The 25,063-nt window shown below is 35.8% G+C and overlaps 2 protein-coding genes across 2 annotated transcripts in view; one reads left to right on the forward strand and one right to left on the reverse strand.

Moving 5' to 3' along the window:
• The window catches only part of LOC135081363 (protein cramped-like), a 49,309-nt gene that overhangs the window by 21,736 nt on the left and 2,510 nt on the right, over positions 1-25,063 (reverse strand). The gene's annotated exons all lie outside the window — the stretch shown is intronic.
• Positions 1,785-24,415, forward strand: LOC135081334 (lipase 1-like). The gene is made up of 6 exons (XM_063976052.1): positions 1,785-2,089; positions 11,908-12,121; positions 20,945-21,056; positions 21,337-21,577; positions 23,447-23,605; positions 24,296-24,415. The coding sequence occupies exons 1-6, from the start codon at positions 2,000-2,002 to the stop codon at positions 24,413-24,415; spliced, it is 936 nt and encodes a 311-aa protein (XP_063832122.1). The 5' UTR covers positions 1,785-1,999.

Below are 25,063 nucleotides of genomic sequence, written 5' to 3' on the forward strand. Positions count from 1 at the left end.
CTATGAAATTTTGAATAAACAACTTAACAGTTCATAATAAATTGATTGAAAGCAGCGCTGCAATATTGATTTCTTCAGATGACATAAAAAATCTTATTCTGACTGCGTAAATGTTTATGAATAATCATTTAAAGATTTTTCTATTTTAGATGAGATGATCTATCTGACGCTAACTGTACCTAGGCACTGCCTACTATCACATTGTCATAGCGAGATAATGTGCACTCTATGTACCTACTCGTATAACACGAAATAAATTTGTTTAGAATAATTTTATTCCTATTTTAAATCAGGATCACAAATGAAAAGAAACAGGCAGTTTCGTCTTAAATGCAAAATGAAAAGAAAGAAAAAACGGGACAATTCCCACCTCTCGTTCCCACCACTGCAACTCCTGTGTAGCCAGGATCTACAGCTTGACCGCCATAAAAAACACAACCAATGAACCCGCAACTAAATTAATCAAAAGAATATAGGAGGAGTTCGAAATTAAGGTTCGACTTCCCTCCATTGCAAAGCGGATGACAGGTGACAAACAAAAGTTTAAAACCTTAAAAAAATGAAAAGTTGGTAGAGAAAAAACCAAGGAGTATCTAACATACAAAGCCCAGCAGTGCAACTTTGGTGCGAAGACCAATGCATTCATTTAATGCCAACATGACAAACAAATCAAAAACTGTATCCATACGATCACCCTCCGAAAGAAAAAAAGCGCTTTTTAAAAACTTCGTACGTTTCAGCCAATTCACGTCCATTGCTGGGCAAATTCCTACCTCAAGAATTTCCACTACGATCGTACGTCGAGTTTTCGTAGGGGTTGAACAATTTTCACCCCTTACGAATTTATTATTGTACTAGCTTTTGCCCGCGGCTTCACCCGCGTGAAATTTCGTTTGTCACAGATTGTCCTAAATTATAGCCTATATGTTATTCTGGGTTATAAACAATAATACTGTAAAGTTTCATCGACATCCGTTCAGTAGTTTTTGCGTGAAAGAGTCACAAACATCCAGACAATCAGACATCCAAACTTTCGCATTTATAATATTAGTAGGATGAACTTTCAAACTTTCAGTATTTGTAGCCACAACACCAAATAAATACAAAAATGTACGTGCTTAAACATGAGTAACTAACTTTTTAACCTATTAATTGTCTAAAGATTTATAGGAATTAATTAGTAAATTAGTATGGAAATTAATTAATTACTTTACACGTAATTAACGCAGCTTCAGATGGGGCGGTAACAAAGATGTCAGTCATAATTTTCTAAAGCCTAGCGTCCACTAAACGTTGGAAGATATTAGTCATGCTACGGAAATTAATTTGTAATAATCAATGGTTGAATCATCTAATGCAACCTTATTTTTTCCTTAAGTGCTTTAGAGCCATTAGACCAGCTTATTAAGCTGTCATTTAATAATTATTCTATAATAATAATGACTTTCACAGCTACTAAACATTTAATTGAATCACAACGTGCTGCTTTTTTGCAATTTCAAACTATGTTAAAGAAAACCTCAACCTCGAACATAAAAGCGAAAAAACCGCGGTTTTGAAAACACTAAGCTTTCATATAACATTTTAAACTCCCCTAAAACACATAATTTGAAACTTTCGCGAGGCATTTTAACGACTACGCTACATTTATTACGTATTACATAAATGATTTCGCTCACGCTATACTATGCCAAGCTCTACCTCTGGACGAAGGCCCTAAACGAGTCTACGCTTGGTCGATGAAAACCGATAAATAAAAACAACGGCAGGACATCACGGTCCACGTATCACGAATGTCGCGCGGCAGCCGCAGGCGCACATTTTCGTAACACAATTTTGAAAATAGAACGCTAAATGCTGTTATTTTTTTCAAAACCGTGACATTATTTTTTTTAAACCGTGAAATTAATTTTTAAAATTAGAACGCTGTCTTTAGGCTGTGATTAAAAAACAGACAGAGCAATTTTAAGAAGATTTTAGTCACAATTTATTTTCTTAAATGGGTGCAATGAGGTTTTCTGTGATTATATTTTGTGCAGTCTTGTGCGTGTGCAGCGGGCAGCTGAGAAGGGAGGCGTATGCGACTGTTGTAAGTATAATATTCATGCCACATTATTAAATTATAAGTTAATTGTAGTAATAAATATTAATTTAACAAAATATTTTTCCCGTTTATTTTTATCATTATTTTATGCTAGCCTCTAATCTAAATGGAAAAAATATTTATAACTTTGTGATCTTGTTAATAACAATTTTTATTCTAATTTTTATTTTTTAAATGGTGATAGTGATAATCAACTTGCTCCCATTTTCCATTTTTTCCAATATTTTTCAAAGTGCATTTTTTCACAGATTAGTAAGATCACAAATTCATCTTTTCAAGATACATATTTTATTTATTTATTTATTTACACTTTTGCACATACAATTGTACAGTGGCGGACTTAATAATATTGTGAATTGATTTAACAATTCAATGAAATATAGTCAGTATAGGTATTCCAACACCACTGACATTGTTGTTCGATTATACATAAAATACATACAGCTCTACAAAAGGCAATAAAAATAACTTTTGACCCAGTCGGGGTTCGTACCCGCACCCGCAAGCTTTGAGAACCGGCCCACAAACTACTGAACTATGCATATATTTTAATAATAATTCATTAAGATCTTGCCAGTTAACCTCTAAATTCCGTTCTAGAATGCATAAAAAAATGTTACAAAGGTACGCACCTATAAAAATAGCCTGGCTAAAAAACTTAAGTATAATTACAAAAAGTCTTCCTATCAAAAATCCAATTCATAAGAACAATAACCTCCTTGATTAAAATGTAATAGAACAAAAATAGATAACCTTCGACGCGTTTCAATCATAAAACATATTCGTCACGATCGTACATAATTGAAAACAATAAAAAACTTCGAAAACGAAATAATACAAATTATTGTAATTTAATGGCACACTTCCTACCAATTTAATGAACATATAACAACAATTAGGAATTTGCGATTTTCGCGAACTGCTGCTGTGACTACATTTTAAGTGAAACGTGGGATAAATTAATACCTAGTAAAATGCAAATTAACAATTTGTTTATTGTCTTTATTTAATCAAATTAAAGACACAACCATTTAATTCTTTTGGGTTCGTCTTTTCCAAGTGTCGAATCCCATAGAACATCGTAATAAAAGCACTCTATGTGATTGTGCTCTCATTTAAAATTCATTTTTACTGTCCATACATTTTCGGAGGACATTGATATGACTTCGATCAATTCTATAACACATAATATAGCAAGTCATTAAGTTTGACACCAGTTTATAAGCCTACATTATAAAAGAGAAAATCACCTATCTGCAACCAATAATGAATGTTTATTTACGTTAGTAGTTACTTGTTTACGTTATATCACCCACATAGATACAAATAAGAAATGATTAAGTTGTGAATGAAAATTTTCCTCAGACGTCACTAATAATAACACAATTTAACGAAACCACAATTGTTGAGTTAAAGGATGTGCAATTTGTCAAATGGTTGGTTAAGTACCCATCAGAACTCACAATACATGCGCTCAACAATGAAGTTTCTTTTTACAGAAACACCATAATTGTCGACATCGTTATTAGAAGCATGATACAGTTAAGCATAATTAAGTGGATCTTGAGAATATTATACTGTTGTGCCAACTACGAGTACACTCAGTAATTCCAAAACTGCACAGAAAATTGCATGGTTACATAAATTAATGTACAGAAGACACGTCACAAAGGCTGAATCTCATGTAGCTAGGTATAAAACAGACCATTTTTAAAGCTTTCTACTTCTCTCAACCTAAAAGTGTTCGACAATGTATAAAAAAAATATGGGATTCAATTTGTGCATGCGAATCTATATCTATATAAATAAAAATGAATTGATGTTCGTTAGTCTAATTAAAACTCGAGAACGGCTGGGCCGATTGAGCTGATTTTGGTTTTAAAATGTTTGTCGTAGTCCAGGGTAGGTCTAAACGGTGAGCAAATACGCGCGCGATATTGTTTTTCTGTGACAGACAAAATTCCACGAATAGTAATGGAACAAAAATACGTATCCAGGGATGTCAAAATAATTTCAAATCAATGACTGACTATTCCAATGACTCATTCTGGACCTAGCATTATGCCATAATAAGTTATCCCAACATTACCCATGACTCAAGTATGGTACAGATCAGTGGCTTTTCCTATGTCGTCTCATCATGAACAGGGAAAAAGTAGTTTGATCTTACAAAAATTCCAAAAAACGGGAAATTGCTGCAGCAAAGAAAATATAATAAGGATGTCATTATGCTCCATGTTTAAAAAAACAGAGTAACAAAAACAATCTTAGCTCTACACTGTGGTGACTTCCGAAGTGTCATTGTCATGCAGTAAATCATAATAAACATTTTTATTGAAAATTCACACTTATTAAAACTACGTAAGATGCCAGAATAATAAGCCTGAGTTGCTGTATACATGCAGTCATGTCACAGAAATGTAAATAAATCTCAAATTCCTCGTTTATCTGTCACATCAGAGTCCCTCTAATGAGACGACGCATTATATTATTTAAATCTTCACTGCAGTCGCATAATACAGGCATGTAGAGGGTACAGTGGAACTAACTTCCTTATTTCAGTCGTTGTACTTGCGATGTCGCTAGAACAAAGGTAACAAAGAAAAACTATTACCTTACGTTATAGGTTCTATTAGAGCTGTAAGACCGAAAGTTCAGGAGTGCAAGACCTCAGTTCACAAAACAGTCGCACTACTGCCTTACATTGTTTCAAAACCCAATTAAAACGTACATAATATTTAATAGAAAAATCACTATTAAAATTATTCTTGCGAATGCTATCCATTCCTCGATCCATCCATCCAAATAAGAACGTAAATGTTCTACATTATCTATATTTTTTTCAGAGATGTATCGATCGACTTAAGCCGCGCTAGGATGAGCATCGTGATAAAATCTTATCGATGGTTTTAGACGACAAATGTATGGGCAACATTGCATCCTACAGGCAATTCGAATCCGATACCGCAAATCCACGGGCAAATGTCATTGTTGACGTGAATCTCATGAGTATCTTATGGCAATAAGGAAGACCGAAGCCATTCATATTAATTAACAGTAAAAAGGTCCTATCGGCATGCCACTGTGACACTGAGGAAACAGAAACAAAAACTGCTCAACTTGCAAATAAATACAAATAACAGCGCGTGCTGTGATTTTAATTCCGAATTCGCATGGTAGGGCAGCCATAATTTAGGAAGTCGTGGACAATGTCTGTCTAAGTTAGGAGGACAATAACTCGCGATGCCGTTTCAACAGGCTACGAAGGGCACTGTTGGGGTTCAGTGGGTAGGCCCACTATAAATCATCTATATTTATAAAAGCCAAAGGTCATTGCCTGACTGACTCACTCACTCATCACGAAATCTCAGAAACTACAAGTGCTAGGTGTCTCAAATTTTGTATGGGGGTTCCTTTTAGAACGTAGGTGCTAACTAAGAACGAATTTTTCGAAACTCCACCTAATGGGGTAAAACGGGATCCACGCTTACGAAGTCGCGGGCGGCCGCTAGTTCTTCATAAATATAGGCTTAATACAATAGTTACTTTTAAATTATCAACTAATTGTATGTGTCTTTTTACAACTAATTAGTCTTGTCCAGTTTCGGAGACACCGAATGGTCGCCCCAAGAGCGGCGCGCGCGCATCTTCATGACATAATAAGAATAAACGTGCGCTGAATGGTACACTTCCATTGTTTATGTTATGGGCCTATTCGGTGACCTTCACGTTTCATACACTAAATACTGTCATCATATCGATGGATGGTATTGGATGCATTTAGTTGCTGTAAAGTAAATTGTGCATGTACAATCATTTATTTCAAAATGCTCGCTTCCGCCTAGTTATAGTTAAATTAAAAAAAACCGGCCAAGTGCGAGTCGGACTCGCGCACCGAGGGTTCCGTACAAACCTGCAAGGTTTACAAAGTTCGTTCATTACGACAATCGAGTCATAACTATGGTATTTTTATTGCAAAATGAAATTCATAACATTACAATGGGGAAAGATGGAGGAGCATAAATTTAAGACAAAGATGTCTTTATCGTTTAAGTAATCCTTTATTTTATAGTATTTGATATGAATTTCAACTTGATAGCTCTACGCGTTCATGAGGAAAAAAGTAATAAGTTTATATTTATTAAAAAATATATATTTTGTAATGTAACTAAAAATTTAAGGTTTTCGGAATTTTTCCTTTATGTGTGCTATAAAACGTTGCTTCATGCCAAATTTCAAGATTCTAGGTCGACTGGAAGTACCCTTTAGGTTTTGATTCCCTTGCGAGTACTTGCGAGTTTCAAAATATGCAGCTTAAATTGCTGTTTCTTTTGATTGCGTTGACATAGAAGTTTGATTTTGTTACAGCTTAAAGGTATTATAGACCTGAGTATTTGGTATGAATTTCAATTTAATACCTCTACGCGTTTATGAGGAAATGGGTAGTAAGTTTAAAATTATTAAAAAAAAATATATTATGTGATGTAACTAAAAATTTATGGTTTTCGTAATTTTTCCTTTATCTATGCTATAAGACGTTGCTTCGTACCAAATTTCAAGATTCTGAGTTCACGGGAAGCACCCTGTAGGTTTTGATTCCCTTGCAAGTGTCGAAAATTTGCGGCATAAACGGCTGTATCTTTTGATTGCGTTGGCTTAGAAGTTTGATTTTTTCACAGCTTCAAGGGACAGTAGACCTGAGTAATTGATATAAATTTCAGCTTCATACCTCCACGCGTTCCTGAGAAAAAGGGTCTTGACAGACGGACGGACGGACAACAAAGTGATCCTATAAGGGTTCCGTTTTTTCCTTTTGAGGTACGGAACCCTAAAAACAGGAAAATTACACTGGGGTATCAATTTTTACTAAGCATCAAATAAAAGAATCGAATAAGTGTCACTGTCCTTTAATGAATTTACTCTTTTCAATCATTAATCTTATGCCACTAAGTAATTAATGTACTCATTGAAAATAAATTGTATAGGATAGGCGTCATTGTCTAGGAGACATGTAAAGTGCCTCATAAGGGCTACCTTTTCTTTTTTTTATTATTTTCTATAATAATATTTTGACGTTCATAAGTACCACTTGTGGTCTAAACTGAATAAATATTTTTGATTTTGATTGATGGCCTGTGTGACACCCAATCATCATTGGCACTTGATGTTTCAGATGATTGTTGCAACAGTATTGTACAGCACGTGGCTTGTGGTTAGTTCTTCTTCTTTTCGTGTCGACAACAAACCTACACAGTATCAACCCAAAACTCCGCCACAAGAGTGGCGTTGTCAGTAGCACTCATCAAATCCTCCTGAGTGCAGTTGCTTGGGCACTCAGGGCACGACATCAAGTTAGTTGTTACCGCACCATCATTATTTGCTGTAAAGCACTGCAGCAGCACTGCATTTGTATTTTTTTTATTTGTAACACGAGTCGGGTTTCTCTTTCCCGCGAGTCAAATGTGATTCACATCTACTCTGTGTATACTTTATGGTTAAGTTATAAGCTTCACCAGCAATTTTTCGTATTGTTTTTATATTTTAACTTCATTATATGCGACGTCATTCAGCAGGGCTACGTTCTAATCTAGATCTAGTTTGCTACTTAATCGTGGCATATAAAGGCATGTGCTTAAAAATCGCACTTAGTTGAATTGCCACCGACCTATGTATCAATCAAAAGAGCTTAGGTAAAACAAAGTTCAATCTACTTCAATGTAGTTTCTTTGTTAACTTTTCTGGGTGGCATAATTAGAGAAAACTAGCTTTCCGCCCGCGGCTTCGCCCGCGTGGAATTTCGTTTGTTAAATTTTCCTGAATTTTCTTTGCTATAAACCTCACGGAGCCCGAGACCTTTCCAACGAATGCAAAACCGTGGAAATCGGTTCGTGCGTTCTGGAGTTATAGCGTCAGGGAGGAAAACCCGACTTATTTTTATTAGAGAAAATTACAGGGGTTACAGTTCAACACGAATTAGTTTATAATTCAACATAATTATTTGCGAATAGTGTCCGACCGAAACTAGTTCTACGACCGAAACCGAAACCGAAAACGAATTTCGGCAACGGTGTCTATTTCGGCCGAAACCGAAACCGAAACCGAAACTTCCTTACAAGGCTCATATTTTGAGGGAAAAATAAAGAAAACGTTATTATAATCAGACAGTCTTTATTGTTTTCTCTTTAAAATGCATTAAAATTGAACTTTTAAAGCGCCTTTTTACTCTAAAAGGTATCAAATTATGTTTAAAAAAAGAAAAAGAAGGATTTATAGTCTAGATTTTTTTTAATTACCCGAAATATTCAGGACATCTACATAACCCGTCCCATGGTCGGGTCTTTTACCTTAATAATTTCTCAAAACAAAATTGGTAGTACGTAAGTTAGTATCTACTGTACTTGGCACTTGGATACCTCGGTGATAAATACTAAAATGAACTTTGAAACTCTGAATCCATAATATTATCACCATGAAATGCACTATAGTCATTACTAACTACCTAACTAATGTTTGTTTACGTATAGCATTTGCGAACCAAAAAAAATTTGTAGGTTAGATTAAACTTGATTAAACTTTTATCAGTCGTATTGATATTTTTTTTATGTTTATTACCCGCTCTTATGTTATAAACGAGATAAAACTTACCAAATTCAAAATAAATCACTCGAAAACTCGCCACCACAACAAAACTAACAGCAAACAAACAAGCAAGCGAATCACGACATTGGCTCTGATCGAATTTATTCACTCATTCAACGCGCTGAACATGACCGATAACAGTGCGGAAACTCCCGAATGCACTTTCGGTTTCGGTCGTAGTTTCGGCAAGTTTGCCGCCGAAAACGAAACTAAACCGAAACTCGTGTTTTTACCGAAACTCAACCGAAAACGAAACCGAAACCGAACATTCGGTCGGACACTATTTGCGAATTACACTCAAAAACAAAGTAAACATATACTGCACAATACAATTAATTTATAACTTTGTAAGAAAATTCGCAACTTTGTATTGTTATCAAATACCTAACATTACGTTATTACTTTTTAGCTTATTAGTTGACTTAACTAGTTTAATCAGTGAGGTCGTTTAATGAAATGTTAATTTGCCCACTGTATGTAGAGAACTTGAGTGCAGAATCGAAAAACTTGTAGACGTGACATAAAATAAATATTTCTGGTGCTACATTTCTATCAAAACAATATAGAATTCCTTCAGTCAACCATCAGTCGTCATTCCAACATCAGAGATACTAATCTACAATAAGCATGCGTGTATCGTACTATTCTGTGGTGTCATCCATGTACTATAATTTCCTTGATAATATAATTTATAATACGAGTATACCCCACACAGTCGTTACACATTCTCACGCAAACTCAAACACTTTAGATTCATGTCCAACGATAATGCAAATTTATATTAACTGGCCTTAGGAATGCTTTTTAATTTGGGTAAAAACCAGAAAACTTACACTGGTTAACCGCACTTAACCGCTTATTAGAAGCAAAAAAATGTAAATAATCTATTAATTCATTAAGATTAAAAGAAGGACCTTTAAATGAAAGGTTCAATAATGTTGATAAATGGCGTATTTCATTCATTTACAATTTAATGGAATAACTTAAGGTTTCAAAGATTATAAGTGCTAATTGACGGTGCTAAGGATGCATAGGCTTAAAGTGGGCTAAGGTTTTCAAGTTATGTTTCAAGCATGTATGAACTCCTGTTGCCCCATGACCCTAGGTCATGTCAAGGATATGAGTTGCATCATGAATTGTTTATTCTATTACAATAATAAAAATAATCAATACACTGTAATTAATATCTGTTCTATATGATTAGTTTAGTTAAATTTAAAAAGTAGCAATAAGAAACCAATTATTGGGTAACAGAGAATCATCTAAAATGTTACGAATTTTTATCGAACTTTTTGTGTAGGACGATAACAATTAATTGTGAATAGATCTTAACTTATTATATATCAGGAATTTTAAAGCATAAACGAATAAACAAACTCGATTTCGTGCCCGAATCTATGATTTGTCACCCTAATCGATGACTAGTCGGCTAGTGCTACCAGACAAATAATGGTGCAGGGTCAAGGGTCAAAAATGTCAAGGCCGTTATCAAAACTATAATATAGCCCACGATTAAAACTCCATAATCACATAATTCTCGCTCCATGAAAACGGATTCAAGCTATTACTTTAAATTGCGGATAAAGGTCTCTACCCACTACACCGTATCATACCATGACCGTGCTAGGAACGTGTCAGGGAAATAAATATTATTTGTATTGAAAAATGTGACACTGTTCCCAGTAGACCGTTCCGTCACCGACCAACACCGTCGCGTGCCATGCACGGAGCGTCAACAAATTTCGGCGAGAATATTTTCGATCCGTTCAGTGGGCATAGTAGAGCTTTTCGTGCTTGACACGTTCCTAGCACGGTCATGGTATGATACGGTGTAGTGGGTAGAGACCTTTATCATGATAGCTTTGCGGAAACAGTCATTGGAAGTAAATTAAGTTAATATTAATATTATAATATTAAATCGATATTATATCGTATTTTAATTTATTTATAATGGACGCGAAGCGCTCCTGAAAAGTCGATTATGCTGACATCGATGATGACAACACAAAACACGTTATTGCAATTCAGTAAACCTTCAAGTAGGTAACTACAATAATTTCTCGTAAAAGGAAGCATCCGATTATGGGGATTACAAATCTTATGCCATAGTAAAGACTTTTATTTGTTACCTCATCAAATTATTGGAAAAAGTAGGCGGCGATGGCAAGCGAAACTGTTCGCAGTGATACTAAAGCATCAACGAATAGATCAGCGAAACTAAAAAAAATAATATGGATTTTTGTAAAAATCAACTTGCGAAACGATATTGATGGTGATAACGTGCGCGACGCGCGTGCGCCGACAATAGTCACGTGACAACGTCCAAGTTACCGCTATTATTAAGGGCTTTAATTGTAAATAACCATTGTTAGACGTGTAAGATCATTAATTCAAATTATTGGATGAACCGCATCAAGGCTAAATCAAACTGTGATCAAACTGTACGTTCAGAGATTGCTGTATTAGTAGGAAAACTATTATAAATTGAGAAAAGAGTGTTTCAAATTTTCATGCATTTGCTACTTGAAGAACTATTGATACTTTGAAACAGATCTTAAACTAGAAATCGATAAAAGGGCCTATAACACTAAGTCAAATTCACTAATAACTAGAAGAAGTTATTGATATTCCGGTTTGCAGACTGGTTTGTCTACCAACTCTACAGAAAATCTGTCCCAACTCCCAAAGCTAATAGGGATTTGGGGTCAACTGACAAGGACAAGAGCCGCTAAGAACAATTTTAAAATAACCTGAAACATGCACGTGCCTTCTAACCTTGCGTTATAAACTTTATCCACATAAGCCTGGATAAGGCATTGAAACCTTTAACAATGATATCGCGTGTCACTAAACACAGGTATGGGAATTCAAAGTTAATCGTCCTTGCTCTTTTAACACTGAGTTTTTTACTTTCTACGTAGTACTTAATCAAATGTGATAGCATTGATGTAGTCAGGTAGCAACAAGCCGACTTGATTGATTCTAAATTATGGACAATGATAGATCCATTACAATAAAATCTCAATGTTCACAAAATGGTAGAATTTATTATCCAGGAAAAATCATCTAGGGAAAACTGACTTTACTTTTTCAATCATCCATTGAGGGTCGTATTCGTATGTTTATTATTTATTATTAACATAAAAATGTTTCCTCATTTTCAGCCTCAACTAATCGCCTCGTCTGGTTACCCCGTCGAGAAGCACAGAGTGACGACTGAAGATGGCTACATACTGCAGATCTTCAGGATACCAGCCGGGAGACGGTCAGCCAGAAGGTCTGGTCCCAGCGCCAAGGGCAAGAGAGCTGTCATGATGGTCCATGGCCTTTTGGGGAACAGCGGGAATTTTGTTATCATGGGCCCTCAGAACAGTCTAGGTAGGTCACTCCTTTTTTGGGATTATCAGAACTTGGCAGTGTTAAAAAATTGACAAGTCAATTAAACTTACAGCTATCTGTTCGGGGAGGCCTATTTTCAGCAGTGGACGTCCTGTGGCTGAAATGATGATGATGAAAAAGCCGTCAATGCGAGGTTTATGACCACTGGTAAAGATGAAATAGGACCTTTGGCGTAGGTCAGTTGAAATATGGCTGACGGTAACAATCAATTTCTTCTAAATACCTTAAGAGCCATTTCACAAAAATATTCCGCGCGAATTTAGGTAAAAGCTGTCAACGCAACGTCAAAAGAGTAAAAAGAACGCTGAAATGGACAAAAAAATCTTGAGCCGTGACCGTAGACTTGATATAAGTTATTAATTTTAAGGTAGAATGAGGTATTCAAACTTGATAAATTAATTTAAATTTTTAATAGAGTTTATTAAGTCTTTTATATTTCGATTCATAATGAAACACGAATAGGTATAATATGTAAAATACAGGGTGGAAACGATAAGTGATCTCATTCGATTATTTCTAAACTATACCAGTTATCAAAAAACTAGTTATTGATCCTGAAAGTGCTTCATGAGATCTATCAAACGGTATCGATTGTAGGTTACAGAATAATAATAATAATAATAATAATAATAATAATAAAACATTTATTCGCTGCAATTTTAGGGTTACAAATTAGGTGTGGACTTCCTCTATTAAGTACATAAGCACCTGTGTCAGAGGTAGCCGCTCTTCCATAGCATAGCATTGTAAAAAAAAAAACCTTGGTAGGGTGCAGTAAACATTTCAAACCAAAAGAAAAACAAAAATGAAAGTTAAAGTTAAACATCGAGACTATGTAAAACTTAAATAATAAAAGTATAATTTAAATTAGTGAGCCAAATAAAGTAACAGTAAGTATGTGGTGTGTGTGTGTGTGAATATGTGTGAATGTGTTGTATGTGTGTGTGTGTGAATGTGTGTGTGTGTATGTGTGTGTGTTTGTGTTTGTGTGAAAATAATGAAATATTATTAAAATTTAAGTTAGCCTAAATTTCAATAAGTTACGTATGAATTTTCAATATATTTTCAGTCTCATTATAATCCAGATATTTTAGCCATTCGGTAAGTATTCTTTTACACTCCCTATATGTTAATGAGTATATTTCAATAGTTTTATTTATTTTATTGTAAATTTGTGAGGATAAATGCGAGTATTGGTATTGAGCAAATCGAGTGTGTACGTTAGTTATATGGGCCACTTTATCTTTCCTTCTTTTTGTTACATTATTAGAGCAGAACTCCATAGAAAGATGTCTTCTTAAAATAGCATAAAGTATATATAGCTTTCTAACCGTCAGTAAGCCAGCATTAGCGTATAAAGTATGAGTTGGAAATATCCTTTTCTTGAAAAACATGACCTTCAACAAAGACCTCTGGGCACGTTCGACCTCCAGAAATTTTGTCTTAAGTGCACCTCCCCATAAAGCAATACAGTATATTGTGACTGACTGTGCTAAAGCGACGTATATATCCTTTAACAATTGTTTATCCGCGATATGTCTCAGTTCTTTAAATATCCAAATCAGTTTCCGCAGCCTACTGGAGACTAGTTCAATATGGTTATGCCAGTTAAGTTTTTGATCCAGTATGACCCCAAGGTATCTAGTCGAATAGAAACATTGAATTTTCGGATAGTTCCAGTTTATTTTGTAACCTATTATTGGTACCGTTCGAAAGAGCTCGTGAAGCAAATTCAGGATCAGTAACCAGTTTTTCGATATCTTGTGTAGTTTAGAAATAATCAAGTGAGATCACTTATCGTTTCCACCCTGTATATATTAAGTACAAAATAAAGACAGTCACATAGTGAAAAAAAAATCTGCCCCCTTACAGCTCCATCATCGGACCCTGGATACGAAATATTCGTCAAGGCGAATCACACAAGCCCAAACTCCATAGGGTTCTATTGTTTTTTTACGGAGGTGGCCATTGCATCTCCTCCAGATCCATTATCAGACAGAGCTAAGAAATAAATAAATAAATATTATTATAAGTAAACAAATAACTAAAATAATTCATCTTACTATCTTACTTCTTACTAGTCTTACTAATATTATTAATACGAAAGTTTGTGTGGATGTCTGGATGTTTGTTACACTTTCACGCAAAAACTACTGAACAGATTTTGATGAAACTTTACAGTACAGTACAGCAGTACTAGGCAGCCTGTGTTCAACTATCACTTGGGTCGGACGTTCCTATCGCAAGACCTTTGGTTCACTCAGTTCGGATACGACTCTAGTGCTGTGTGTAATTATTTTCGTGAATACACTGAGTTTATTAATTTCTACGAGTGGATTTCATTTTGCCTGAGACCTACGCCATGGAACCCTGAACCAGAAGACCCTGTCGCCAGCGACAGCGACACTCATCCATCCCTGGCGTCGACCGGAATAACAATGTATAGGCTATAATTTATGACGATCTGTGACAAACTAAATTTCAAGCGGGTGAAGCCGCGGCAATACTATATATTTCATATTAGCTTTTTGCCCGCGACTTCTTCTGCGATGAAGTGGAAAATGGTTCTAATAGAATTAAAATATTCTAAGAAAATTAATTTTGTTAAATGATTACATTTTTTGATATAAAATCTACAAATTATTATGTTTAAATATTTTTTGAATACTTACAAAATTATGAGATCTTTCTAAAACAAAATTAAAACACTACACCTGCCGCAGATTTCTTTGTAAACAATGTTTTTTTGTTTTTCCTTCAGGTGCTAAAATCACCAGGCTATTGTGTGCGCATACTCTGGAGTATTCCACATACAACTGGTCGTCGGAGAAGCATAGATTTCCATTAAGTCTACTCCCGCTACCATAAATGGAACTCCGCTAAAACTCGTGAGGGTGCCAACACTTGCTTTTGTATCGAAAATCAGTATGAGCAGCTGCGCACGCGGTTGCCCGTTGCAGGCTCTATGCAACCACACTATTTTAAACCGTGGTCCCTAAGCATGAGATGGGAAACTGCACTCTCTTGAATTCTCTTGAATTTGATGGTGTTAGGGGAATCCTAGGAATGAATATAGACTTTCCAATGAAATCTCCTCATCAATATTGCGAAATTGCGAGTTGCAATGCAATGTTACATTTTCACTTGTTATTTTATTGTAATCTGACCTTGATTTTTCAAACACGTGTCAAAATAAAAAAAAAAATCAAAAGTACGTCGCTACTGTCATCATACAGTAGCGACGTCATTATGTAAACAGTGTATATTGCTTGCATAGTACTAAAGATTATTCGCACGTTGAATACTGATACCGCAGTGGATAATGAGCACATAATTTGATTTCTTTGTGTGTGTGAATTTCTAATACGACACTGAGTTTCGAACTCAGCGCATTACTTAGCATCTCTCTATATTTCTATGGAACCAAGTTATCTCCAAAATAACATTCCACACCTTTTTAACCTAGTCAGGTAATAATTTTAATAAAATACGAAGCACGTCATCTATCAATAGGATATATGCAATGATATTATATAAAAACAAAAGCAGATATGTTATAGGCGCTCGCGCTGTGAATACTCAAATACGTCCCAATTGGGACGTCTTGTGTTTAGTCTTCGTGTGGCCTGCGTCGTGCGCAATCGCGTGCGTACCACACCGTAAGTTCCTGTGTTCTTACCAAAATAAATAAAAAATGCCATCGTGTGTGTTTCGAAAGTGTACCAATTATGACTCCAAAGTAAACAAAATACAAGGGATCTCTTACCACATGTGATTATGCAAAATTATTTAGTATTTATATTTTCAATTATTTATGTAAACAATCAAGACGCCATGCGCCATGTTCAATTTAAGAAAGAGAAAGCGATCTTGTTTTGACGTTAGAGCGATAAGGATGCGTGCGCTGCGGACATAGATTAGTTAGTGCAGAATCGTTAAAACTATAGCTATCTCTTTCATTTGCGTGCTATTTCGTATCTTTTGTTTCACTTATCAGTTACATTTGTCAATGTGTGCAATTTGGAATAGCTCGGCACGGATTAAAATCGTAATTTCTATGAACGTAACATATCTATAGTTCTGTAATATCATTGGATATATGTATATTTTTATTAACTTCTATAAATTATGCATAAAATATAAACACTTTAGAAGTTTAGTTAAATCGTAGAATTTCTGAAAAACAAGTACTAAAATCGTACTGAAAAAAAAGTATTAATATGTTATCTAATTTATTTATTAAACGTCGAATTTTATCAAAGATTTTGGACTAAAGTTTTTGAAAATATTTTATAGCCTACATAGAAAAAAATTTGGATTCTAAATCGTGAAAGAATTTTTTTTCGGAGCCTATTGCCTCCAAAAAAACAATTATATCTTTCCTCTTTTATTAGTATAGATTTAACAACAAAGCTTAACTCTCGAAACAAAACGCTTCTTTTTCTTCTTCACGAAACAAAACTCAGAGCGGATAAATAAATAAACAAATCTTTGGGCAATTTCACAGCGGCGCCGCACAGTAGTTTGATTTAAAAAAAAGGTGGACATACGATCGAAAGTCATAATTTCACCGAAACAAAAATTGTTTTGGATAGCATTTTGAATGCTGATCAACATTTGTCATTATACATTTTTCGATAAAACGAGCCTTTCATGCTTAAAAAAAATATGACAAGAAAATTTGTATGGAGAAAAATCTTTTTAATTTTTTTTCTGGCTACTGTTGCAAACTGTAGCGGTCAAACCTTATGTAGTCGTAAGTACATATGGTGCCTAACATTACTACTTAAATACTTTTTGCGGGCACGCGCGGCCAAGCGAGTAATGGACATGCAAAATTTGAAATATTTTTATTTATTCATTATTGATTTTAATGCACTTAAAGCAATTATTAATAGATAAATATACTTAGTCTAACTTACTACAGCCCCCTATTACCTCATTTCACGCTAAAACCTTTCAAACTAGAACCTAAGTTTGTAGGTACTAGGTGGTCTAAGTTGTTTTTATTGTCATTATAATATTCACTACTGGTCTACTGGTTATCGTGTAAGATAGATTAGGTCGATATCAACCCTTTACCTAGGTATATACCTACTTCTTGGCACTTATAATACCGACATACATGATTAAAAAAAGTCTTCCACCAAGAACCCTTGACTTCAATGGTTATGAAAGATTTTTTAACTTTCTAGAGTAGTCCTGAATAGATCCATAAATCATTTTGACTGTCATAATCGATTACAGTAGGTAGTGGGTTCAGTAAGGGTTGCAACCCATATAGTAAACAATACATTTTTATGGCTCTCCATTCAGTTAGTCAAATAATTCCATCATAAATGGAAATATCCGTAACCCTCTTCTACACATTATTCATTATTCATCATCCATCATCCATCATCATTTCAACTATAGAACGTCCACTGCTGAACATAGGCCTCCCCCAATGATTTCCACAATGGCCGCTTGGTGGTGCCCTGCATCCAGCGCCTTCCTGCTACCTTTATGAGGTCGTCGGTCCACCTTGTTGGTGGACGTCCTACGCTGCGCTTTCCGGTACGTGGCCTCCATTCCAGAACCTTGCTGCCCCATCGGCCATTAGTTCTGCGTACTATGTGCCCTGCCCATTGTCACTTTAGCTTGCTAGTCCGTTGGGCTATGTCAACGACTTTGGTTCGTTTACGGATCTCCTCCTCATTTCTGATTCGATCTTGTAAAGAAACACCGAGCATAGCCCTCTCCATAGCACGTTGTGCAATTTTGAGCTTATATTTTATAAGGCCTATATTGAGAGGCCACGTTTCTGAGCCGTATTGCACACATAACAATACACACATTATTGCAGATCCATTATGTACGCCTCTACCTATAGTTTTATATGCCAGCTAACGTACACAAAAACTGCTGATACATGGTGCAGATAATGTGATAACATTTTGGTGTACCTACCTACTGCAAACCTGCCTATTGGATTCTTTCGGAAAAAGTAAGTATGTGAGTGACTTTGATTATTTTGGACACTGATCAAGATAAGTGAATAGGCTAAAATATCTTTTTTTGATTGTTTTTCGAACGAAGATAATATTTGAAGACATGAATGGAAGAAGGTGATAAATGTCGAATTTCAGATTTTTCTCAGTTCGATGATTGGGTAAAGGTATGCTTTATGTTTGAGGCTACTTATAAAGGTGTTATGTACGTTATCTTTTTAGACGAAGGGAAAGAAACTTACACCTCTTTAAAGGAGCCAAAAAAAAGAATATTTTTGCGAAAGTACCTATAAGACTATTCAACAGAAGAACTGGAAATTACAGTTCTATCAAAATTGAAACTATCCCACTACCTACTGTAATCGATTATGACAGTCAAAATGATTTAAGGATCTATTCAGGACTACTCTAGAAAGTTAAAAAATGTTTCATAACCATTGAAGTCAAGGGTTCTTGCTGGAAGACTTTTTTTAATCATGTATGTCGGTATTATAAGTGCCAAGAAGTAGGTATATACCTAGGTAAAGGGTTGATATCGACCTAATCTATCTTACACGATAACCAGTAGACCAGTAGTGAATATTATAATGACAATAAAAACAACTTAGACTACCTAGTACCTACAAACTTAGGTTCTAGTTTGAAAGGTTTTAGCGTGAAATGAGGTAATAGGGGGCTGTAGTAAGTTAGACTAAGTATATTTATCTATTAATAATTGCTTTAAATGCATTAAAATCAATAATGAATAAATAAAAATATTTCAAATTTTGCATGTCCATTACTCGCTTGGCCGCGCGTGCCCGCAAAAAGTATTTAAGTAGTAATGTTAGGCACCATAGGTACTTACGACTACATAAGGTTTGACCGCTACAGTTTGCAACAGTAGCCAGAAAAAAAATTAAAAAGATTTTTCTCCATACAAATTTTCTTGTCATATTTTTTTTAAGCATGAAAGGCTCGTTTTATCGAAAAATGTATAATGACAAATGTTGATCAGCATTCAAAATGCTATCCAAAACAATTTTTGTTTCGGTGAAATTATGACTTTCGATCCTATGTCCACCTATTTTTAATATCAAACTACTGTGCGCCGTCTAGTCCAAAAGTAGGCAACCAATATGCTTGTGTTAAGGGTGCTAGCATAATGGATATACTTTTTTATAATTTATTTATTAAATTAAATACATGGTATCTACATATTATACATAGTTACACCCAGATCCGTCAAAGAAATTAAAATTCATCATTTCAATTTCTGCTCGGCCGGCCAACTCGAAACAGCCTCTCGGCATAGTATCAAATGTATTTGGTCGCCGTACAAATCACCGCTTTACGACACGAACGCACGTAAACGTCACGGCGGGAAAAATGACACAGGTCCTGCCTTGACGGGCGCTCGCGCCATACTAATCGATGTCGGCTTGCGCATTGTAATTTATACTGATATTCACATCAATATTTTGACAAAGTGGTTACTAATATTTAAACAATAACTGTAGAAATCAATTCTACAATTAATATTCTTTATTTTCTGATACTTTTATTGCAGTTATTGCTGTGTTTTTAAACCAAAAACCACGATCAAAATGTGACGTTAATCTTCAAAGGACATCATCCATTTTGGTCCAAAATCAAAAGTGCCGGCCAAAAAATAAAAGTGCTGTATTCTGATAGAATACGTCCGCCTTAGCATTTATTACTATGGCACCAAAGCTGTAGCACTACTGTGCATCGTAGTATTTGAGCTCTAAAAATATATGAAACGACTGACTTTGATCTCAAATACTACGATGCACAGTGGTGCTACAGCTTTGGTGTCATAGTAACAAATACTAAGGCGGACGTATTCTGTCAGAATACAGCACTTATTTTTTTATTGGCCGACATTTTTGATTTTGAACAAAAAATGTATGAATCGTCGATGAATTTTAGATCTCAAATACTCGACGCACAGTGGTGCTACAGCTTTGGTGCCATAGTAACAAATGCTAAGGCCGACGTATTCTGTCAGAAGACAGCACTTTTTGTTATTGGCCGACACTTTTGATTTTGAACAAAAAATGTATGAATCGTCGATCAATTTTAGATCTCAAATACTCGACGCATAGTGGTGCTACAGCTTTGGTGCCATAGTAACAAATGCTAAGGCGGACGTATTCTGTCAGAACACAGCACTTTTTTATTTATTGGCCGACACTTTTGATTTTGAACAAAAAATGTATGAATAATCGATGACTTTTAGATCTCAAATACTCGACGCACAGTGGAGCTACGGCTTTGGTGCCATAGTAACAAATGCTAAGGCAGACGTATTCTGTCAGAATACAGCACTTTTTTTTGTTGGCCGGCACTTTTGATTTTGGACCAAAAATATATGAAACGTGGATGATGTCCTTTGCCAAATTATTTTTGGATTTTATTCAATAATGATAATGAAATTCAAGAATCTATTTCATTAATGGACTACAAGAATATATGTCCGATGATTACTATATATTTTTAAGCTTATTATATGAGCATAAATAATAGATACAGGACTTTGAAAATGAGTCTGCGGCAATTTTTCCGTAAAATGGTTGTGGGAGATGAGGCACTGTGAATTAAGCAAAAGAGTTTTAGTAAATCCGTTTCATTAATGGTCAACACCAAGGATTGACCTATCTTTCGCAGTTATTAAATAATCTCTGGGTGTTGCTTAAGATAGTAATTCATGCTTCCAAAATCTTAGAAATTCGCACGAAAATGTAAAATGGCTCTTAATAACTGGTTTCCCGAGAAATAGGATGATAAAATTTTACCGTTTCATTTTCAGGATACATTTTAGCAGACGCGGGATATGACGTATGGCTCGCGAACTTACGTGGAAACTTTTACACGGCGCACAAGAATTTAACCCGGAACGACCCAGCCTTTTGGGAGTTCAGGTATTACCAACATTTTGTAATTTTTATCACAATCATGATTTGCAATCCGTTGATATCATCACTTTAAAACCAAGTTCAGTTTTCAACTTAATTATTTAGAAAATGTCTATTATTTGGGGCGCACTGATGACCCCTACGCGACACACACGCCGTTCAATGTTTTGAGTATGCATATTAAATCACTATGTTGTCACCATACGACAAACCTTCCTGTTAGTTCTCGACTGGCTGATGGGTGTATTGGAGAAATTTAGAAAAATCATAATCCATTTTTTTCCAGTTTCCACGAACATGGCAAGTACGACGCACCGGCCATCATTGACAAGATTTTGACCATCACTGGCTTGTCAAAGGTCTTCTACATCGGCCACTCCATGGGCACCACAACGTTTTTCACCATGCTGTCCCAAAGGCCGGAGTACAACGATAAGCTGGTGGCCTTCGTGGCTATGGCCCCGGCGGTCTACATGAGCAATATGAAGGCGTTCGTGAATTTCTTCTTGAAATCATTTGATTTACTTGTGAGTACTGAGTTCAGCTTCTTGACAGCATAATAGGCACTGCTTGTTTTCTCAACGCCTCTCAATTTGGCACGATTATTTAGTGGTTGTCAATCATACCACCAACTGTCTACGTGGGACACTATTTAAGTTGTGAGCCTAACTATGAAAACAAAGTAGTTTATTATTAAAATGGTATTGATTGCGTTTATCGGTATTGTCTTTCATGATTTATGTACTTTTTAATGTGTCCAAAACACTTTTCATAGCATTTTTTCCACTCAGCTTGAGGCACCTCCAAAGCATGGTTTTTGACCGCACCGACAGTTGCTTCTGGCTACATAAATCGATGTTCACGCATTTAATTTTAATATATGGGTACCAAAAGAAGTGTTTAGATTCCAAGCAAGAATTTTGTAGCGCTGGACCTGTTTATTTCATATTTTGAGTGTTCAAATAGTCAGTTGTTTGACGAGACGTGTAAAAGCTCACATTTTCGTCACTAATGGCGATCCGACTATGCTGGTCAGTTTCCCTTATTAAACTGAACTTTTGGAAAAAAAGTGGCTGTTTACTATTAAGAATTAACCATTCTAAATTTATCTATTGATGTTTCTGTCATATAATCGGATATTTCGGAAAAATAGGCGACTGTAAGTTTCAAAGTGTTCCGAGCGCATGGGACTTTTGTTGGAATTGGTTCATCTTAAAACACCTCCATAGTCGATAGCTGTTTATTTTCAGGATCATTATGCATAGATCCTTAATTCGTCAACTGTCACAATTTTAAAAACGGCTTTTAAAGCTTTTTAAACGTATTTATCAAACATTTCCAAGGACTAAACGACACAAGCGTCCTATTGAGCGTTTGAAAAATTTTGTGACATCCAGCGAGAAAAAAACGTATTAACCATAATATGGTAATACAATATTTTATTACTGCTAGTGGAATTAATGCCTAGGATTATCTCAATCCTACGATATATCACATGACGAGGTTTCTCTTCCATTTTTCTGACAACATCAATGTTTTCCGCCACTATTAGTCATTTTGGACGACTTTCGCAAAGTTCACTGGTTAGCCCATGACATACAATATTATACTTCTTATAAACTAGCGTTTTACAATGGTAAAGGACAGATCTTTATCACCAAAAGTGAAATTTAGCTGACCGCTTCAGTTTTGTATTGATTAACTACGTCGAAAGTCATAATAAATCTTCGCGCGAAAATTTCCGCAAGTCAATTCCATGTTTTTGTAGTCAAGATAATTTTCAATTCAATGTTAATAATACAAAACGTGCTCAAATGATAAAAAGTTTTGAATAAAGTTGTAGTCAAAAATTTCAAACTTTTCATTAAAAGTATCAGATGTCGTCTAACGACACGTTATGTTGTCGAGGCTCACAACTTAAATAGTGCCCTAGTAGTCTAGCTAGAGTCTAGGATCTAGACAAAATGTAAAACTGGCTACATCTCTTAGGAAAAAGTTTGCTGTAGAAGGATATGACACTTCAAAGCTTTAAGCTTCAATTGCACCACCGTAACTTTAATCGTAACTTTATCCCGTGTTTTTGTATGGAGTTTGACAGACTTTTGACGTTTGGTATAGATAAAGTAACCCAGGGTTAGTGAGTTAGAGGGAATGAGGGCTATCGTTTTAGCGCTCACCAGTTAGCGCCACTGTAGAGTAAGGTCCTGTCACTTGCTAGTAGCGTAGACAGTGGCGCCAACTTGTGAGCGCTAAAGTGGTAGGAGGACTATCGCATTTGCACTCATCAAGATGGCGCCACTGTAGAGTAAGGTCCTGTCAATCGCCAGGGGTGCCAACTGTTAAGTATAAAAACGATAGCCCTCATTGGCGTTAACTAGCTTCAAATATTGTTTCAGAATGTGATGCGTCGTCGAGGCTATCACGCCCTGTCGATCCGTCCAGAAGTGCTGGCGATGTTCGTCGGCAGCTTCTGCACAGCGAGGCAGCCACAAACAGACATCTGCATGAGGTTTCTGTACGCCATCGTTGGTGAAGACTACGACCTGAACCCCTGGGTAGGTTCACATTTTTTTTATCCACAACGAGGAAGCTCTTGGCCTGTATCTCACCTGATGGTAAGTGATGATCAGGCCGAAGGTGGAAGCGAGCTTCACCCGGAATCCTCAACCACGGAGGAACTGGCTACCTTACCTCTAACTGCCGGAAAACAACATTTTCTTTTCCATCGTGTCAACGTCACTGTGGTCTACGATATAAACAGTGCGAACCCAGTCACATTTAGCCTAGGCGCAGACCACCGACTTTTAGTTGGCCGATAGTCGGGTCGGGCTGTTAATCAATATGGAGATGCATGAAAGTGCGCACATTGCACCGATTTAGTATCCACTATCGGCCGATTCTTCATACAAATTAGAATCGGGCCCAACTATCGGCCAACTAAAAATCGATGGTCTACGCGTAGACTTACGTTAACCGTGACTCTCACTGGGTTGTCTTTTATGAAGGCGTTGATATTGTATGTAATCTCTACCATCACCGAAAAACGACATTGCTTGCTTAACGACTGAACACATGGAACAGAAATACCAGAAGTATGAGTAGACTTGTTCCAACGCATTTACCGACGAGATGTCTGACTAAGATGCTTTAGATAGAATTACAATTTTTAGATCAAATAATAATATTCAAATGGAATATTTACTGAAGACAAATAAATAAGAATATGCTATTGTTTATATTTTCAGGACATGGTCCCAGTTTTATTATCAAGCATGCACCCCGCGTCGTTTCGACAGGTCGAACATTTTGCAAAGGTCGCCATGACAGGTAACCAAAAGCTTTATAATCGATGCAAGTCTCACTAGTTGATGGATTTCAAATATTGCTTGATGAATGGTTATATCAAATATAGAGTTACATAATATTCTTACATTATTACATTGAACATTAAAGGCAACGGAAGTATAGTCTGGTCTGCGAGCACGTAGAATTTTGTCCAATGACCCTAAGCTACCCATCCTTATCGCTCGCGCGTAATTATATTGCTGTCGCGACTGTGCGACAGGCGCTCGCAGTGAGTGTGCGAGCGCGATAGCAACATAATTACGCGCGAGCTTTAGTCAATACAATTTCGAGTTAGCGAATAACTGTGTTTGATTATTTACAGATGTATTTGTTACTGTAAAAGCTCGAACTACGGTTAATCTTAAGATTTAAGTGTAAGTCTTAGGATTTACCGACATGAGTTGGTAAACGTAAGTATTTCTGAAAATACGACGATTTTTTCGAGCTTTTACCATTCGAATTCAGTATATGCTAGGTTTTACCTCTGTCAGCTGGTAGATGTTGGTTTTAGGAATAAAACAATGACTAATTCTTTATGGGGAATTATAACACGATCGACTAAAAAATAATTTATCGACTGATGATGGCATACTTACTGTTTTAATAACTTGAGCGGTATGAATTTGAGTAAGCGAAAAATTAACTTAACTAACGACGAATATTGATTA

This window comes from Ostrinia nubilalis, chromosome 19 (assembly GCF_963855985.1).
Source record: "Ostrinia nubilalis chromosome 19, ilOstNubi1.1, whole genome shotgun sequence".
NCBI lineage: Eukaryota > Metazoa > Arthropoda > Insecta > Lepidoptera > Crambidae > Ostrinia > Ostrinia nubilalis.

What these genes read in the sequence shown, in the direction of transcription:
- LOC135081334 (XM_063976052.1), top strand. Translation starts at nt 2,000, where the DNA reads ATGGGTGCAATGAGGTTTTCTGTGATTATATTTTGTGCAGTCTTGTGC. An exon ending in CCAGCCTTTTGGGAGTTCAG is followed by an intron (nt 21,057 to 21,336) that starts GTATTACCAACA and finishes ATTTTTTTCCAG; the next exon opens with TTTCCACGAACATGGCAAGT. An exon ending in TGAAATCATTTGATTTACTT is followed by an intron (nt 21,578 to 23,446) that starts GTGAGTACTGAG and finishes ATATTGTTTCAG; the next exon opens with AATGTGATGCGTCGTCGAGG.